The 20,981-nt window shown below is 39.0% G+C and overlaps 1 protein-coding gene across 3 annotated transcripts in view; it reads right to left on the reverse strand.

Annotated features, from left to right (window-relative positions):
• The window catches only part of ADCY8 (adenylate cyclase 8), a 260,213-nt gene that overhangs the window by 63,878 nt on the left and 175,354 nt on the right, over positions 1–20,981 (reverse strand). For all 3 annotated transcript variants that reach the window (XM_054499607.2, XM_054499609.2, XM_054499608.2), the window contains 2 exons: positions 18,414–18,514; positions 1,210–1,411 (listed from right to left, as the gene is read on the reverse strand). In XM_054499607.2, coding sequence (XP_054355582.1) covers positions 1,210–1,411; positions 18,414–18,514 — 303 coding nt within the window. The remainder of the gene's footprint in view (positions 1–1,209; positions 1,412–18,413; positions 18,515–20,981) is intronic.

Below are 20,981 nucleotides of genomic sequence, written 5' to 3' on the forward strand. Positions count from 1 at the left end.
TTCCATTTCAGTTATCATAATCTATAAGATATTGATTAGATGATGAACTCAGTTAGATGATAATTTTCCTTTTCCCTTTTCCTTTATCCACAGAGCCTTCACTAGAAGGACAACCACAGAACTTAAGTAAGGTAATTACTGGGCCAAATTAGACAGTGATTTCAGGCAGTCTAGGCCTCCAAGTCACAGGCCAACAATTGTGGGAGTCTATAGCTTGGGTCCGTGCACACTTGGGGACCCTCCCTCAGGCCCAAAGGGCACAGTGATGGATTCAACCACACGACAATGCCTCAACTAGCCTCTCTCAACAAGCCAAGTTTAAGACCTGGAACCAAACAAAAATCACCTAAAAAATCTGGCTGCCTGAGTCATGGACAACACAGACTACTTATAAAAGCACAGAAAATACCTATAGGTACCATGGTACAATTCTTGAGAGAAAATGAAACCATGACAATGTGGATCAGCAAATTAAACAGTGATAAATATCATGGCAGTTGGAAAGTCATCTGAATTCTATGTGTCATGTGAAATACAAACTTTTAGAAAGTATAGGCGAGATACTCAGCTTTCCTAAAATGCAGTTTCCTCATCCATTAAATGGGGACAATAATACCTACCTGTAGCACATAGTAGGTGCTCAATAAATGGCAGCTATTTCATTTCCATTTCCCCCACCCCACTCCCACTCCCAGAGATACAATTTAGCATATTAGAGGGGCGTGGGTCATGGAGTCAGACAGACCTTTTTAGCAAGTTATTTCATGTCTCTGAGCCTCAGTTTCCTCAGCCATAAAGTGGGGATAATGAAACTTACCTCACGGGGTTTATGTGAGGATTAAATATGAAAAATATGTAAAGGTCCTCCTTTAGTGCGTGGCACATAGCAGGTAGGTACTGGTACTTAATACATGGTAACTCTTATTTACGATGTAATTGGCCACTGACAATATGGAAATTGAAGGGCTTTTGGAACTCCTTTGGAGAAAATAACCTATCCCACTGGGAAATAGACAATTTTCCAACAGTAAAATGCACAGTTTTGGCAGTAGCCACATCTTTGTTATCTGTCCCTAAGCTTGGGGCTGGACCAGGCACATAAAGGTAACTGGTACCAAGGAAGGGTAATGCAGGAAGCTGCAGGCTCCATAAACTTCATGCTCAACTGCACACTAGACACCAGAGGGTTGGTGGATGTGGGATGCTTACGATATTTAAGATGGCACCCAGGAAATTAATCAAGATGGATGCAAAGATGATGACGTTCCGGGCCAAATAGGTCTCATTAATCCAACAGCAAGTTTTCCGGAGGATGAGGGGCAAACACTTATAATCCTCTGCTGTGGTGATGAGGACCAGAGCTGAGTGCAGCATAATCAGAATGGAGAACTGGATGGTCATTGGCATCACTCTGCAGGGAAACACAGAATGTTGGATCATTGGCATCAATTGTCTGAGCAACACTGAAATTCTATTCCTGGTCTTCCTTTCCCATCCCATGCATCGGATACTTCTTTGAAAGTTCTGTTTGTCCAAGAAAAAGGTTATTAGCAGGAGAGATTTTTAAAAATTACATGCATCCCTAGAGCACTCTCTCTATTGAGAAATTTTGCAAAAAACAGAATATTTGGCTTGATTTATTGCTCCTGCCCATTTTTTCCCTCTTATTATTAATTTTTGTTACTAGGCAGCTGCTGTCATGGCAACACACCACTCTAGTTTGATATCAATGCTCTGGCTGTGGGATGAACCCATATATGCTTTCCCCTTCAAGGTGGGTTTTATGAAACTTTCCCCCTCCATCTATCCTGATACCAAGAACTGGCATTGGTTTTAAGTTGCTCAGGTTGGTTCCTGGTTTTGTGGTTTTCATGGACTATACCATAAGTTATTTGAGACATGGGTAAGGAGAACTCATCCTTGTCCAAGGCATCAGCATCACTCTCGAGTTTACATCTTGAGTTTCAAACTCTCGTCAAAACTCTGTCCCGTGGTAGCCTGTGTCAGTTGGACACCTGTGCTCGGTGTCAGGATGCTTAGTCAGTCTGTGATCTAAAACTCCATCTCTGGAGGCATCTTTAACTCCTCTCTCTCCTATCAACCTATTTATCACCATGCAATCTGCTTCTCCTTTGGAATTATTTCTTTGTTCTCAACTCTGTGTAGCCATTCATGTCCCACACTGGCAGCTCTAATTTTTCCATCTCTATTTCAGGCAGCAAACTGATGCAGGTGTTAAAGGGTACCTTGATAGAAGTGGTGGGAGATTTTATATCTGCTCCTTTTTCTATAAATTGAGGTTTATTCATCTGGCATTAATATCTTCCATTGGCCAGTACTAAATAAATGTGTGTTCAGCAAATAAAGTTGAACTCACCTTCTTTTCCTAACACCATCTCTTACTATCCTCCTCCTTAAACTTCTTATGTATTATTAATAACACTAGTATAAATAATGTATTGAGATCTGATTATGTGTTAGCCACTATGCTGAGCATTTTATATATAATATCTAATTTCCGTTCCTTAGAAGGAACTAAAGAGGTCTTTTTATCTCTTTTTTTCCAGATGAAGATTCAAGGCTCAGAGGGAAGAAACCTCCCAGGCATCATACAGTTGGTCAGTGTTAGAGCCAGAATTTAAAGTCCACTCTGTTATACCATTCTGATATTCTAATCACTTTGGTGAGCAATAGATCTCCCATGTTTGCATTAATCTTATTTGCTTTTATGGTTTCATCATAGTATTTATTTATTCAACAAGTCTTCTTCCCAGGTATAAAGTGGCAGGCATCAGGGTATTGGCGCCAAAGACACATCTTCCTCATCTAGGTGATTATAATCGAGGAGAGGAATATAAACATGCAAATGATGAACTATTATATAATATCCTAGGATCTATAAAGAGTTATAAACAAACATCAATTGAAAAATAGGAAAGGGAATCAAGGGAGGCTTCATAAAAGAGGTGACTTTGGGTTAGGCCGTGAAGATTAAAGAGAAGGCTTGCAGGTAGGAAAGAGTGGGGAGCATGAGCAAAACATCAGAAGAATGGGAGTGACCAGTGTCTTTAGAGTTTCCCAGTAACCCAGGCAGTGTGGCTGTGCTCAGGAGCTTTGACCTGCAGGCAATGTGCAGAAGGAAGTAATCAGATCTGTGTGTTTGAAAGACAAATGTGGTGGGAGGTGGAGGATGAAGTGAAGAGGAAACGTGTTTAGAAGAGTTAAATAGTTAAGGCATGAGTTAATGAGGGAGGAACACAGGGGAACAGTATGATAATTGGGGGGTGCAGGGAAAGATGTGGAGGTATATTAATATGTGTTTTGTATGTATGTGTAGAGGGTATTTGAGAGAGGGAAGTCATTAATGATGACATTAATGTTTTTTATTGTAACTGGGTAAGTGCAGGAAAAGAAGCTAGTCTGTACAGGAGATAGGTTGATAAAGTTGATTTTGGACACAATGCATGTTTGGTACTTGTAGATCATTCAGTTACAGGTATCTAGATGTCCAGGCAGTGAGGGACAACTGAGGAACTCTGAGGCTGGAGGGAATAGGTGGTGATTGAAGATCGAGGAATGGAAGCATTTGACCAAAGACAGTGTGTACAGCAAGAATCAAGAGGACCCAAGATGAGCTGTGGGGGATGCTAATGGGCTGGAAGAAGAGAAGACAGCAAAGGGAACTTATGAAGTGTGGTTAGATAAGCAGGAGAGCAGGAGTGCATGGCATCATGGCAGCAGGGGGGATAAGAAATTCACAAGGAAAGAGTAACCAAGAATGTCAATTTCCTCTGCATGATGAGGCTACTTTAAGGCTGGAAAGTGACTCCTCCCACAGCCTCAGCTATTGTTGGTAGAGGTTTCCTTTTGTTTTTCACTAGCAAAGTTTTGATTTTATGGATCACCTTGACAAGAAATCTCTGTAGGAGTTCTATATAAGAACAGAAGGTTGGTGCATCAGTGAGTTCCCAGAGGGCTCTAGGCAGATGGGAAACTTCCCTCCAAACAGGCTGGAAAAACACTCCCTGACAACACATCATTATTTCTGGGCACCAGGGGAGATAAATGAAAGAGAATGCAGGTGGATCGCTTTGTCAGGAAGTCCCATGAGAGAGGGGGCCAATTGCAAGGCTCATGTGGCTCATTCACATGAGGCAACCAATGAGTATAAAAATGTCTCTTTTCAAAGTGTGAGACAGAAGCAAACCAGGGAAAGGCAGGTTTGAAAGATGCTGAGTTGGCGCCTCAAATTCTTACACAGCCACCACTGCCTGTGGACCTCCACATGGCATACACGGCCTTGAGTGTCTGCTCTTGGCTCTCTCTCCTGCCTTTTTTTTCTCCCTCACCCTTCTGCACCCCATGGTCTGGGCAATGCTGAACTATGCGCAGTCTGTCCCCAGTGCTGTGCACTTTCTGCCTTATGGGCACTTAACATGGCGTGTCCTGTTCTTCCTGCAAGGCTCAGCTTTCCTTTGGATTCTTCCATGACACCTGGCATAGGGCTGAGTATACAGAAGGTGCTCAATAAGTATTCATTGACTTATGCTTTTTCTGGGAAGAGAAGACTCTGCTCCTCCCCTCAGCAGCCTTCATAGGGAAGAAGACTTCCACCTACATGCCCAGACTATCTCCCTGCCTGCTCACTATATCTCTCCAAGGAAGGAGGAAGGGCTAATCCAGAAACTATCGGGGGTGCTCAGTGGACCTCATTTTCCTTGGAGGGCAGGGTCATTGTTAAAGGTCAGTGTTTATGCACGGTTCAGACGCTTATATTCTCCTCCTCTTCGATCCACTGAGATGACAGGGAAGCCAGAGCCTTGATCTACCCTATGGGAGGAGGGCTGGCCATCTCTTCTCTTTGGCTGGGGCATCTCTGCCTTTAAGGAAGAAAGCCCAGGTTGGCTTAACCCTGGCTCTGGCCACAGATGGCACCATCTCAGGTCTGCCTCATTCACCTTTGGCACTGGTGGATGTGCATTTGTTTAGTCTTTTGCAACATCATACTGGTAGGATCTCACACCAGAGTTTAACGGTGGGATATGAGGGCCAGCAGAGAAGAGATTCAGGATGGAGGCCATGTGGTCTCTTGACTTTAGCCACATTCTGTATTCCAGCTTTTATCACAGTTTTGCATAGGCTAAATGGGCAATTGTTTGGAAATTTGTAAAATTGATTTTTTTTTTCTCATTTAGCGATTGAACTTTTGTGTAATCTTTGGCATGGCGGGGAGTTCATCAGGGTATCTGTAGGGCTGTGTGGGAGGATTTGCACACAGAACTCAGGTACTTGAGTCTCTGACCCAGTTTTAAATGGCTTTCTTCTGGGTTTGCTGTAAAAGGGAAAGGGAGGTGAAAGACAGACCGTGTGGTCCAGTGGCAAGAGCAAAGGCTTATATGTTTGAACCTGTAGTTCTGAAGCATAACTAGTAGTGTGGTCATGGGCAAGGTAATTGATTCCTCTGAGAATTACTTTTTAACCTGTAAAACAGGGATTTTTAAAGCCTACCTTTTAAAGGAGGCTCTGAGATTAAACAGAGTCATAAAGTAGTATAATAAAAATTTAAAGAAATTTTAGTTCTCTTTCTCTATTCATCATGAAATTCAGGAAACCAAAGGCACTTTAAAGTTCTACGGCAAGGGTATTAATTAGAAGATTAGCTTTTTAAGCAAAAGTATTGACACTGTATATTACATTTCTCTGGAAATCTCTGCAGCAGTTCCTCAGCATTCATTTATTTCTTTACATGTAAACATTATAACATCAGATTGTACATTTTATCTAATTATAGAGCCACTCAGGCATCCAGGGGTTCTGAATTTGCTTTTGCATTGTTGGTGCACATAAGAGGCAAGGAAAACTTTCATTTCTGAAATCGAGTCTCAAAAAGAATGACGAGTTTTGCAAAGCTCTATCCAAATCATTTCTAGACATTAAGTCCTAATTATTCTCTGCAGTCTGTCTTTAAAATGGTTTGTATTGATATTGTGATTTGACATTTGCTGGGAAGGCAGGAATCAGTGGGGATGAGTGAACAGCCTATAGCAGCTTGCAGTGCAATAGGAAACAAAAACTCAGATTATACTGAAAGATGGCACCTGGACAACGCTTTAGAATCTGCAGACTCTATGAGTGCAATAGTGTCTTTGATCCTCGCAGCAACCCTGAAGAAAGATATTCTAAGCCCTTTCAACAGATGAAAATACTGTGACTCCAAAAGGGAATTTGCCAGAAATAGGCTTGGTTAACTTAATTTTTACTGCAGTGTTGGCAAGTGGGCATTATCATTCCCATTTTATAGATGAGGAAACAGAGGTTTCAGAGAGGTTAAATACATACATATAGGTAGTATAATGCACAGAAAATAATAAGACCCAGTGCCTGCCTCTTTCCCTCTCTCCCTCCCTTGCTTCCTTCCTTCCCTCCCTCTCTAGGTCACTACCTCTCTTTCTTTTCCCTTTCCCTCCCTCCCTCTCTCCCCCTTTTCTTCTCCCCCTTCCTGCCTCCGCCTCTCTCTTTCTGTGTCTTTGTCTCTCTCTCATCATCACATACAGACCAGATACATTGTTCTATAGTCCCAAGAAGTATTTTCTAGTCTTTCCTTCATTTACCCTTCTTGGAGAGGAATATCTGTGGGCATGTGGAAATTAAAGGAAAGAGCTGGGTAAGCACTGTCTCTTTTTTTTTTTTTTTTTTTTTTGCCGAAGTCCATTAATTTTTGCTTTGGAGGCTAAGAATTAGCTGTGGTCATATGAGTAGAAACTCCCTCATCTGCCAAAAAAAATCCATGACAGAAGAAATGCGAGTGAAAAGCACCCACCATCTGTTTAGCTGCAAAGCATCAAACAGAAACAAAATGAGTTGGAGAGGGAACCAGCACATATTAAAGAAAGCTTTTGCTGTGTCTGGGGTAAATGGGCTACCCAATTCCCACAGCATGTGGATTGTCTGGTCAGAGTTCAGTTTCCTTCCTTGTCAGGATTTTTCTCTTCACTAGGTAAGGTTGGGGTGTGGGCTGTATTTCAGTTATGGGCTTCACCTTGAATTCTAGAGTTGGAGACTCCTTATGACTAGCTGCTGGGTGAGGGTTCAGGTCTCTTCCCCCTGAACCCCGGGAACCAGCGCATCAAGGCTTGCTCCCCTCCCCCACCCCGTCACACCACCTAGAAAGAAATCCAGCCCAGGCTGGCTGGGAAGTGTGAGGCTCGCTTCTCGTGGAGGACAGTGGCCCCTTCTCCTGTCCAGTGCCAAGTCCAGATCCTCGGGCTCATCCTGGTCTTCTCCATCTCTCTCATCCCCCACATCCAGTCAGTCACTGTGAACCGTCAACTCTCTGCCCTAAATATCTTAAAAATTCTTCCTCTCCTGTCCACCCTTTCGCCACTCTCTTGTCCTTATTATTTCGTGCCAGATTTTTTTTTTGCAATTGCCTCCTAATTGGTCATCTCAAATCCAGATCTCACTCCCACCTCTCCATCACCCCCGTTCAGTATGAGCCTTCTAAACATTAATCTGATCACATCATCTCTTTCATTAAAATGTTTCAATGAAGACTCCTCTGCCAACCAGTCACAACGCCTTAATGAACTTCACAACTCCTATCCTTCAGAATGCTCTATTTCCAGCCCTTCCTCCCCTTAATCCTTCTCAGTCTTTTTCCATGACCTGGTGAGCTCCTTTAGGAGCCAGGTGAGCTGTCACTGTCATCTCCTCTGGGAAGCCTGCCCTAGAGGCAAAAGGACTACTTTTGCCTCACCCCAACTCCCACACATCGAATCCCAGCTTACACCTTTCCTATCACAATAGTCATCACCCCATATGATAGCTGTTCAGCTAATTGTCTTTTAGCCCTACTAGATGGTCAGCTTTATGATGGTGGAGACCCTGACTGTATATCCCTATCACTATCCAGCACAAACTGTCACACTGATGTTTGTTGAGTGTTTGCCAGGCATGTCAACACCTTGAGCTCTAGGAGTCCAGAGGAAGCAACAGACACGGCTGGGCCCTTCTTGGCTACCACCTTCCCATTGACAAGAGTGACTAGAGGAGCCCAGCAGGTTTGGCTGAATCCTGCAAGGTCCCACCAACACTCACAGCTCGCCACCCTGAGGTGCCTTCTGTCAGGACCCTAGTCCTCATTGTCTCTTTGGTAGTCAAGAAACTCATTCTTTTCTGGTATTCTCTGGTACCCTTCTTCTGATTTATTAATTGGATAACACATAAATATCTATATACATATCTACATATGTATCTACCTTCGTAGGATATAAGTAGCTACATATATCGTGTATACACCTGGACAGATACATATATATTCCTTATGTCTTAGTCTCATTCCACCAGATCATACAGTCCAGGAGGGCAGGGATTTTTTTCTTGTCATCTTTTTTTTTGTCTTGAGATTTATTCCTAGTGTTTGGAATAAGTCTGGAACATAATAACCACCAGTGGCTGTTGGTGGGAGGACTCCTAGCCCACATTTGGCAAAAGTAGGAAGGCCTCCCCTCACATTAATAACTTTTTAAAAATGGTAAAACAAAGCATAAATAAAGAAAACCACACAAAAGTATAGCTTAATTAGTTCTTATAAAGCGTCTGCCTTTGTAATGACCATCAATTCCTGAAATAGAACTTTGCAGGGCACAACAAAACCCCATCCACGAGCCCTGTCCCAATGATAATCCTCTCTCTCAACCCCCATTAATCACTTTCCATTTCCATTTCTTTATAGTTTTATCCTTTCTTTATAGACACTACAGTTTAGTCTCACCCATTTTTATTAAATCTGATTTGTCTTTTAAATCTTAAAATCTGTAACTTCTCTCTTTATCCTTTTATCTTCCTTAAAATGGATTTATTGAAAAACACATGCCTCTGACCCATAGCATTTCTCACTCTCTGGATTTTACTGGTGTGTACTTATCCAACATTCTCTGTCCTCTATAATTCCTGAAAATTGGAAGCTGGATTCAAAGGCCTGACCAAATTTAGGTTTGATCCCATTGGCAAGACCATAGGTGGTGTGCGCCCCCACCAGGAGGTATGGTTGTCTTTCTTATTTGTGTTGATAGCATTCTCTGATGCTCAATTTGTAGATCCGTTAATTCATTATGGGTTGGAATATGATGATATTTTAATTCTTTTATTCTTTAAAATGTTTTAGCTAGGATACTTTTATGATATTTCCCCTCACTTACTATTTAGTGATCTTATGGTGAAAAAACACTGGTTTCTCTCACTTTTTTACAAGTTTTCCAGATAATCAACCACTTCCCTATCACCCACTAAACACTACAAACTTAAAAAAATCATTACAAACTCATAAAGCTAAATATATTTGCTGGATTTTGATAAGTATTTTAATAATTATCCCCATTGAAGCTCAAATTATTCCATCTTTGGACAGTGGGAACTTCTATAATGTGGCTCCTGCGTTCTTTTGATACGATCCTAAGATCGTGTTTGATGGCATCCTTGCTTTCTTGTAGGACAAGATGTTCTAGGCTCGTCTAGCATATTTCCTGTTCCAGCCCTAAAATTAGCCATATCTCCAAAAATTTTTTTTTAAAAAACAGATATATTACTTCAAGACCGTAATCTAGCCCTGAGGTATGCTAATAGATGCTGAGTTGCTCATTCTTTCTAAATCTTCCCATAGGTGTTTCTCCAGTCCAGGATATCATCTTCCATTTAGTTGTTATGTCTCCTTAGGTGCCTCCTTGCTGTGACATTTTCTCAGACTTCCCTTGTTTTAAATGACTTTGACAGGTTTGAGGAATACTGGTGAGGTGTTTTGTAGACTGTCCCTCAATTGAGATTTGTCTAAAATTTTCTTCATGATTATATTATGGGTTTGGGGAGGAAGATAACAGAGGTTATGTGCCATACTTACTAGATCCCATTAACATAACTTATCACTGTTGGTATTAACCTTTATGCCCTGGTTGAGGTAGTATTTATAAGGTTTCTCCATATTTGCCCACTGTACATAGTTTACTCTTTGAAAGAAAGTCACTTTTGCTGTTGCCCATACTTAAGGAGTGGGGAGTTAAATTCCTCCTCACTGAGGATGGATTATCTTCATAAAATATGTAGACTTTCTCTGCATGGGAGACATATCATTAATTTATATTAGTATGAACTGGTGGATATTTATTTTATATTGTAGATTATAAATAAATACTACATTGTTTATTTTGTTGCTCAATTTATTCCAGCTTTGGCCCTTGGGGGCTCTTTTGTTGGCTCCTGTGTCCCTTTGAAATACTCCCATTATCATGTATATGTGTGTGTGTGTGTGTGTGTTTGTGTATGCATGTGTATGTATGTATGTTTTAGCACATTCTTATTTTCTGGCCCTACAAGATAGCCAAGGCTAATCTTGTATATTTCCTGTCCCACTGTTAGAATCAGACAGTTCTCCAAGGAGCCCTGGTTCCTTTTATTGAATATCAGCATTAGAAACCAAGATGTGAGTGGTAGATGTGCTCATTACCACTGAGGTGTCATTGCTTCCAGGCCCTCTCCACTGACAGAGGAAGGAAATGTATGTATATATTCTAACCTGTGCATATAAACATATCTATAAATATTCCTACATGTAACCATCTCTATCTATATTAAGCTACACATGAGTTCATATGGATGTCTCCAACTCTAATCCATTACCACAGTGATATTTCTAACTTTCTCCCTTCGCTTGCATGTAAACTTCCATTCCAACAATGAGAAAACTGACTCCCACCATCTGCCATCCACTTACACAATTGTTTAGTCCCAGTATACATATATAGGTGTTGCAAATTCTTAACCCATGCCTCAATGGGAAATTCCTATATCAACTAGAGCACAGTGCTTAAGTGCAGTTTCTCTTGCCTTTAATCCTACAAACTTCTCTCATTTTCAAAGCTACTTAGTACACCATTTTACCCACCTCATCCCCTTCAGGGAGGTTGCTTCATACACTTTTAATACAGTTAGATTCTTCTGTCACAGTCTAATTCCATTATGGGATCCCCTAAACTCCTAAATAAAATGTTTTAAAGCCTGTATATATTAAAGTTCATTCTCTGTGCTGTAAAGTTTTATAGGTTTTGATAAATGCATAGTGTCAGGTATATACCATTACAGTATACTGAATGCACTACCCTAAAAAACATGCTGGACTTCATCTCTTTAATTCTCCTTTCCCTCATTCCCCAAGCTCCTCTCACCTAATAATCTATTTACCATTTCTATAGTTTTGTCTTTTCCAGAACATTGTATAAATGGAATAATATGTATAAAGCCTTTCAGACGGTTTCTTTCACTTGGGAATATGCATTTAAGGTTCATTGATGTCTTTGTGTGGCTGATATCTTATTCCTTCTTATAATGGAATCTTACTTCATTGTCCAGATATGCCACAGAGTTTTTGTTGTTGTTGTTGTTGTTTTCTCCAGCAAATGGTATTGACAGTTATTTATTTACTTACTTATGTATTTATTTATATATTAATCATTGTACTAGGCATGTAGTGGTAGGTCATTGTTTTAATTTAAATTTCCCTTATGGCCAATGATGTTGAGCATTTTTCACATGCCTATTTGGTATCTGTATATCTTGTTTGGTGAGTTGTTTGTTTAAATCTTTTGTCCATTTAAAAAATTCAGTTGTTTTCTAATTGTTGAGTTTTAGGAGTTCTTTGAATATTTTGGGTGCAAATCTTTTCCCAGACACATGTTTTACAAATATTTTCTTCTGGTCTGTGGTTTGTGTTTTCATTCTCAAAACAGCATCTTCCACAGATCAGACATTTTAAATTTCAGTAAAGTCCAACTTATAATTTTTTTCTTTCATGGATCATAATTTTGGTGGTGTGTCTTAAAACTCATCACCAAATTCAAAACCAAAATTTTATTTGTGTTTTCTTCCAGAAATTTTATAGTTTTGCATTTAGGTATATAAACCATTTTGTGTTAGTTTTTGTGAAGGTTTAAGGTCTGTGTATAGGTTCAAGTTTTTGCATATGGATACCCAATTTTTTAATTTATTTTTTTATTTTACTTTAAGTTCTGGGATACATGTGCAGAACGTGCAGGTTTGTTACATAGGTATACACGTGCCATGGTGGTTTGGGGCACCTATCAATCCGTCATCTAGGTTTTAAGCCCCGCATGCATTAGGTATTTGTCCTAAAGCTCTCCCTTTCCTTGCCCCCCAACCCCAACAGGCCCCGGTGTGTGATGTGTCCCTCCCTGTGCCTATGTGTTCTCATTGTTCAACTCCCACTTATGAGTGAGAACATGCGGTGTCTGGTTTTCTGTTACTGTATTAGTTTGCTGAGAATTGGGCATCCAATTTTACCAGTACCATTAGTTAAAAAGAATATCCTTTCTCCATGGAATTTTCTTAACATCTTTGCTACAAATCAATTGATTATATTTGTGTGGGTGTATTTTTGGAGCTTTTCTTTCTGTTCTATTGAGCGATGTGTTTGTTCTTTCTTTAGCATCATACTGTAGCTTTATAGTAAGTTTTGAAAGCAGGTAGTATGACTCCTCTAGCTTTGTTGTTATTCTTTTATGGTATTGTGTTGGCTATGCCATATTCTTTATCTTTTCATACAACCTTTAGCATTGGTTTGTTGATATTATAAAATAGCTTGCTGAAGTTTTGACTGACAATGCATTGACCTATAGATCAAGTTGGGAAAAATTAACATCTTAACAATATCAAGTCTTCCAATCCATGAAGACAGAATATCTCTTCATTTATTTACATCTTTGATTTATTTCATCAGTGTTTTAAAGATTTCTTGTACAAATTTTGTTAAATTTATTTTCTCCTTTTTGTTACAAGATTAAATTGCTTTTTGTTCTGTAGTTTCCCAAGGTAGAAGCTTAGATTGTTATTAATTTTAGATCTCTTTTCTTTTATAATATAAGCATTTAATGTAAATTTTCCTCTAAGCACTGTTTTCATGGCATCCCACAAATTTGGTAAGTTGTGTTTCCATTTTCATTTAGTTAAAATTTTTTTTTTTTTTTAGACAGAGTCTCGCTCTCTCCCAGGCTGGAGTGTAGTGGCGCAATCTTGGCTCACTGCAAGCTCCGCCTCCCAGGTTCACACCATTCTCCTGCCTCAGCCTCACGGGTAGTTGGGACTACAGACGCCGGCCACCACGCCCGGCTAATTTTTTGTATTTTTTAGTAGAGACGGGGTTTCACCGTGTTAGCCAGGATGGTCTCGGTCTCCTGACCTCGTGATCTGCCCGCCTCGGCCTCCCAAAGTGCTGGGATTGCAGGCGTGAGCCACCGCGCCTGGCCCAAAATATTTTTAAATGTCTCTTGAAATCTTTCGCTCATGTGTGATTGAAGAGTGTGTTATTTAATCTCCAAGTGTTTTGGGATTTTCTAGCTACCTTTCTATTATTGAATTTTAGTTTAACTCTACTATGATCTGAGAACATACTTTGTGTTATTTTTCTTCTTTTAAATTTATGAAGGTGTATTATGGCCCAGAATGGGGTCTACCTTGGTTACTGTTCCATGTGAGCTTGAGAAGAATCTGTATTCTTCCATTGGGTGGAATAGTCTATTAATATTGATTAGGTAAGTTCAGGTTATCTATATCTCTAATGATTTCCTTTCTACATGATGTATTAATTACTGACAGAGGGATGTTGAAGTCTCTATAATGGTGGGTTTATTTATTTTTCTTTTCAGTTCTATCAGTTTTTGCCTTATGTAGTTGCCATTCTCTTGTTAAGCACAAATGTTCATATTGCTAGTTCGTCTTAGAGAATTGATTTTTTAATCACTACGTAATTTCCATTTTTATCTCTGATAATTTTCCTTGTTCTGAGTCTATTTGGTGTGAAATTAATATAGCTACTTAAGTTTTTTTTCATTAATGTTAGCATGGTATATTTCTTCATTTCTTTAACTTATTTCAGTCTATACCTATAGTGGGCTTCTTGTATACAACATCTATTGGGGCCTTTTTTTTTTATCTACTCTGACAAGCTGTGCTTTGTAATTGGTATATTGAGACCATTAACATCAAAAAGTAATATTTTTATGCTTGGTTTAACATCCATCATCTTTGTAACTATCTTTGCATTTATTCTTTGTTTGTTCACCTTGTTTAACATTCTCTCTGATTTTGATTGAGCATTTTATGTGATTTAATTTTATTTTTTCTTAGCATATCAATTATATTTCTCTTTTTAAAAAACTTTTTTTAGTGTTTGCTCAAGAGCTTAAAATATGCATTTTAAATTAATGTAACTCAGCCTTCATACTACTTCATGTGTAATGCAGTTACCTTAAAATAAAGCATTCCCAATTCCTTCCTTATGTCCCTTGTGACATTTCTATTGTTCATCTCACTTTTATCCATATTTATAACCACCAAATACATTGTTAATATTGTTGCTTTAAACAAAAAATAATGTTTTAGATCAATTAAGATTAAGATAAAAACATTTTACTTAACTTCATTTTTTTTTCTCTGATGCTCTTTCTTTATGGAGATCCAAGTTTCTGATCTATATTATCTTCCTGCTGTTTGAAGAAATTTTTCACATTTCTTACAGGGAATGTTGGCTAAAAATGTAGTTTTTGTTTTTCTGAGAAAGTGTTTTTTCTCTACTTATAAAGGATATAGAATTCTAGGTTGATGGTTTTTCTTTTAATACTTTAAATACTTGACTCCACGCTCTTCTTGCTTACTTGGTTTCTGACAAAAAGTCTGATGTAATTCTTATCCTTGTTCCTCTACAGGTAAGGCAGTGTCCTTCCTTCTGGTAAGATGATGTCCTTCACTGTGGTATCCTTTAAGATTTTCCCTTTGTCTTGCATTTTCTGCAGTCTGAATACAATATCTTTTTTTGATGTTTATCGTGGTTGGTTATTTTTATTTAACCAAAGTATTTAACCTTTAAAATTCTGTGTTTCTGTGATTCTGTGGTTTGTTGTCTATTATTAATTTTGGAACATTCTTAGCCATTATTACTTTAAATATTTATTTTGCTTAGCTCTCCTTTCTTCTCCTTTTGGTAATCTAATTATGTGTCTGTTTCTTCTTTTGAAATCATCCCAGAGTTCTTGGATGCTTTGACCCATGTCCCCTGCCCAACCCCCATTCACTTTTGTCTTTGCGCTTCAGTTAGGGAAGTTTCTATTGACCTGTCTTCAAGCTTACTGATTATTTCCTTGGCCTTTCTGAGCCTACTATTGAGCCCATTGAAGGCATTCATTATTTCTGTTAGGTATTTTAAAATTTTTATCCTTTCCTTTTATTTCCTTTGATTTTCTCAGAGTTTCCATCTCTCTGTTTATATTGCCCATTTTTTCTTGCACATTGTCTACTTCTATTAGAACCTTTAATATATTAATAATAGTTATTAAAAATTCCCTGTATGATAATTTTAACACTGTTATATCTGAGTTTGATTCTGATGATTGCTTTGCCTCTTCTTTTTTTTGGTGTGCCTTCTAATTTTCTGTTGAAAACTGTTCATATTGTATCAGGTAATGGAAACTGAAGTAAATAGATATTTTCTGTGAGGATTTATATCACACTGGCTGGGAGTTAAGCTATGGTTAAGACTTGCTATAGTTGTATGTTCCAGTAGCTTCAAATTCCTCTAGTGTATTAGTTTCCTCTCTTGATATGGGCTTCCCTAAGTACTCTTTCTCAGAAAGAATCTGCGTCTTGCAGTTCTTTCAGCTGTTAGTATCCATGGTCAGTATACAGGGTCCTTGTTGGTGTGACGTTAAGGTGTGGGGAAGAAGGCTCTGTCAATCTTTTAAATTTTCTTTTTGACTTAAAAAATGATGTTCTTTCTTTCACTTTCTATATTTCTTAAGTAATTTTTGCTGCGTTTATGTGCTGTATGTTCTCTTTCACTGTCTTCACTTCTGAAACATATATATTTTAAAATTTTTATTTATTTCTTGAGCTGTCTTTCCAAATTTCTAAGTTTTTCTAATTTTGGTTAGGTTGTTATTTCATGTCTTGAACCACATTAAGTGTTTCAGCTTCTTTTAAAAGAATAGGTTAAAGTTTTGATATATTTTGTGGGCATGTCTTTCTGGAGCGCTTTCAATGACTATAAGAAGATTATTCTACTTGTTATTCTCTTATTTTTTATAATAGCTTAGTATAGGATTGCCATCAATATATTTTGTTGCTCATTTTTGTGTAAAACACTTCCCTGAACTTTTAGAAAAAGCATGGTTCAGGATTGTTTATTTATTTTTTTAACTCTATAGAGCTTTCTCTTTGGTTGCTTTCATGGAGTGTTTCAAAACATGATAGCTAGAATTCCTTCCCACTTTAACCTGTATAGCCCTTATTGTAAGTGATTTTGATTTCAGTCACACAGTTCCTTTCAGGGCTTTATCATGGGAGGGAGATTAGATGATCAGTTTCATGAGTTCATAGTGTCTTGATGGTTCCAGCTCTTCAGGCCTTTCAAAATGTTATTGGATTGGGCAAACTCCTTCCCACTTTCATTTGCTTTCTTAGTTTGGCTCACAACACTTCTCAGTGCATATCTGTTGGCTATATTGAGATCCTTTTGTTCCCCGGTGTGACATGCCCAGTACTTCTTTCTGCTTTCTCCCATACAGGTACTGATATCACATTTTGGGGCTATTGGGAGATTGTTGCTACCCATTTCTATATTGGAATGTATGGGTCTATCACCTTTTTTTGTTATAAATATAGTCCATGAGGTTTTTGGTTTTGCTATCTAGTTGGTCAGATTTGTAAGAATTCTGAGAGATTAAGAAATATACCATCTGTCCCAACATCTTCCTGGAATCCCCTCTCTCTTTCTAATGTCCCCTGCTAATTAGGGGGAAGGTCAAGCATGGCCAGCCCTTGCATATTAGTTAACTTGAACATCTTTGTTCCACAGCATCATGCTACAATCTTCCTAAAAATCTCCTGGGGCCCCTTCTCACCCTCAGGATCAATTCCAAAGTCTTTAACATAGTTATGAGCATTGAACTTCTGCTGGTTCTCTTCTTTTTCAGCCATAGTGTCTGCTATATTCTTGCACAAGCCCTTTGCTATCGGCTCTTACATTTAATCACTATTCTATAAACACAAGGCTTTTCTTACTTGTATGGCTTTGCCAGAGCAGTTTTCCAAATGGAATACTCTCCTACTTTTTCCTCTCTCATCTTAGTCAAATCAAAACCTTTTCTGCAAATTTTTCCTTGAATCATGTGGTCAGAAAGAATCACTAATTTTGATGCAAAGCAGTCTAGTAACTAAAAGCACAGACTTGGTCTCTGGGTTCAAATTTCCGCTCAGATATTACAAAGACATGTGACCTGGGATAAATCCTCATCTACAAATGGGAATTGGAATGCTGCTTCACTCATCAGTTATTTTTGAGGCTTTTTGAGACAATCCATGGAAAAGATGTAGTACTCTCCGGGCATGTATAAGTGCTCAGTAACTGGGAGCCATTGTTAATGTCTTTGTCACCTACTAAATTATGTCTTAGAGGTTACAGAACCTCTTCTTCCAAAACTGTATCATCCTCAGGGGCTATAATGTTCCTTAGCCTATATTAAGTATTTAAAAAATATTTGTTGATATTATTTTTAATCATGTGAAAGTGGAAATCTCATGGTAAGTATAGGGAGAAGGCAATTTAGCTGAGAAAAGAGGCAGGAGCTAGCTTATAGTTTAGAGGAGAGGAAAGAGCATAGCTATTGGACTAATCCAGAACCAGGTTCAAATCCTGGCTAGAGCATCTATAACCTGGACAATATGTGTTTAATAGAGGGTTAAGAACCCAGACTCTAGAGCTAGTCTTCCTGGGTTGAATCTAGGCAGTAACATCTTGAACTATGGGATCTTAGGGAATTTACTTCACTATTATGAGCCTCAGTTCCCTCCTCTTTAAAATGAGGATAATCATGGCACCTACCTCATGATGTTGTCATGGGGATTCCAGAAGTTTTTATATGTAAAGTATTTAGAACAGTGGCTGGCCACAAACAGGTGTTTGCATTATTATTAAAGTGTTGATTTTGCAGACCCAGGAGCTACGATGCTGTATCTGTGAATGAATTATACTAACAAAAGCACAAGTAAATGGTGATTGAGGTTCTTATACCTATTTTCTGCATTCATGGGTGTCATGTCAAATAAGAGTGGGGCCTATTTTAATTTTGGTTGTTGTTTTTATTAAGATTAGGAAAAAGATTATTGTCTGGACAGAGTTTTGAGATTATTAGCAGAGTAAGACAACCAGAATAGACATTGATACTATCAAACATTTTGGTATGGGTCCTGGACTCAGTTATTTTAAATTCTGATCCTTTGAAAAGTCAGCTGGCTGACTCCAGGTGAGGAATCTCACAAAGATATTTCACCAGATCAATTAGTTCTTTCATATTTACCTTGAAGAAGGAAGCAAACTTTGTATTGCCGTGATAAATAGAAGAACGATAAATGCACAGACCAAGTTTGACTTGAACACTTCATCCCTCATTTGAGAATACTGTAATTAAAAAAAGAGAGAATGAGTTACTTTGCAGCAGAGTTGGGTTTTGGAAGAATTAAATTTTAGCAGTGTTTGAGGTTGAGGGAAACATCAAGAAGAAACAAGGCAATTAGATTTTTTTAAAATTAAGAATAATTCATATCTTAATAAAACCTTCACAGAGCATTATCCCCACCCCTCCTGCCAGCTTTCCAGTGAGAGCCCAGGAGTAAATACAATGGGAGGGATACTTTGCATGAGCTTATCCAGTTCTTCCCCTCCCTCTGAACTAACATTATTTTAACAGAACAGAAGAGTGCACATCCATATATGCAGCAAATCAAATTCACATTGACTTTCTTCATGAGTAAACTTAAGTCATTTAAGGATCTTGCACTGTTTCGTGTTAAGTTTGGAAACACAGAGAAATGTTTTACCAGGAAGTCTTTCTGCCTCCTTTTTTTAATTAAAAATAAATTCTCAGGCTCTTAAAATAGAAAATAGCCTAAGAGATCTCCAGCTAGTGTAGCCCTTTCATTTCACAGAAGAGAAACCAAGACTAATAGACCAATATGCTTGATGCCCTTCTGTGTCTGCTCAAGGCAGCCCTGGGGAATGGTGGTAACTTTATTTTGATTATCCAGAGTACTCAGTAATTTCATTGTCTAGCTTTAAAAGCTTCTAGAAGGTCAGCGCTCAATGTGTATTTGCCTTACTTCTGCTTAGTCTCTTGAACCATCTTGGAGTTACTAAGCTGGGGAATATCTACTTCCTCCAGAAGGTGGGAAGGTTTTTAAAACTGAAAAAGACCTTAGAATTAGCCTAAATCAAGCCCCACATTTGACCTTAATGAGAGAGAGGTCTAGTAGCAGGCAGGTTATTTTATTTTTGTGGGACAGAAAACTAAGTGTCACTTCGGAACTTTGTAATCCCTGATTTGCATTGCATGGTTACTTCATACAGGAAGCTGGCAAATAGAGGTCTCACAACATCTTAGGCTCTATGTCCACAATACCAAGACAAGGTTTCAGTCAGGTCAAGAAATAAGAAAATCAGTCCAATCTGTTGTTGGTATGGTGTTTGCAATCAACAGTTACATGATTTTTATTCTTTTCTGACTTCTTGGTGTGGTCTGGGTTTTAGACTGAACCCCACTTCTCAGTGTCATGGCTAAGGTTTGGAGAATATCCTGTAGTTGTTGAGCTCTCTGGATGAAGCACAATGCTGTTCAGAGACTGCACGGTTATTGCTTTTGCAGGGCAATGCTTTTTCTACCCTCCAGTATTGAGGCCTCTGTCCACTTGTTGGCAACCTGCTTGTTATCTGGAGGGAAACCAGGAACATGGCTCTGAAGAATCACTCTAAGCCATCCTCAACCCTGATAAAACCACAGAAAGCCCATATTATTAATATTATTAATAGTTACCAATAGTGCTACCCTAGAACAGGTCACAATCATAGAGGCCTACACAGAGCAGCTTGAAAATTAATTAGCCACAAAGTTAATTCAAAGAAAGATAAATGTTTGCATTCCTTTTAACAAGCAATTACAGAGGATCTAATTATTCTTTGTTGGCTTACTTTTTTTTTTTTTTTAGACAGAGTCTCGCTCTGTCACCCAGGCTGGAGTGCAGTGGTGTGATCTCGGTTCACTGCAAGCTCTGCCTCCCGGGTTCACACCATTCTCCTGCCTCAGCCTCCCGAGTAGCTGGGACTACAGGCGCCTGCCACCACACCCGGCTAATTTTTTGTATTTTTAGTAGAGATGGGGTTTCACTGTGTTAGCCGTGATGGTCTCGATATCCTGACCTCATGATCCACCTGCCTCGGCCTCCCAAAGTGCTGGGATTACAGGTGTGAGCCACTGCACCCGGCCGGCTTACTGGTTAATTTCAAACCAGCATGGTTGCGTAGATTTGATAATGAAAATTTAAAAACAGCAGGAATAATAATTTTAGTGTAGTTAATCAGTACACTAAAATTCCTCCTTTTCTTCTTCTTCTTCCTCTTCCTCTTCTTCTTTCTTCTTCTTTTTTTTTTTTTTTTTTTTGATGGAGTCTTGCTGTTGTCACCCAGGCTGGAGTGCAATGGTGTAATCTCGGCTCACTGCAACCTCTGTCTCCCAGGTTCAAGTGATTCTCCCCGCTCAGCCTCCCGAGTAGCTGGGGTTACAGGCGCCCACCACCATGCCTGGCTAATTTTTGTATTTTTAGTAGAGATGGGGTTTCACCATGTTGGCCAGGCTGGTCTCAAACTCCTGATCTTGTGATCTGCCCACCTTAGCCTCCCAAAGTGCTGGGATTACAGGCATAAGTCACCGTGCCTGGCCCTTTTCTTCTTTTATGTCGTCCACCCATCATCATCATCATCACCACCACCTGTCATCATCACTATCATCATCACAGCATCTTGGAGTTGCAATTGACCATTGCCTTCCCAATTCAGAAATCCTTTTCATAACATCCTTGATGTCTCCTCAAATGTC

This window comes from Pongo pygmaeus, chromosome 7 (genome assembly GCF_028885625.2).
Source record: "Pongo pygmaeus isolate AG05252 chromosome 7, NHGRI_mPonPyg2-v2.0_pri, whole genome shotgun sequence".
NCBI lineage: Eukaryota > Metazoa > Chordata > Mammalia > Primates > Hominidae > Pongo > Pongo pygmaeus.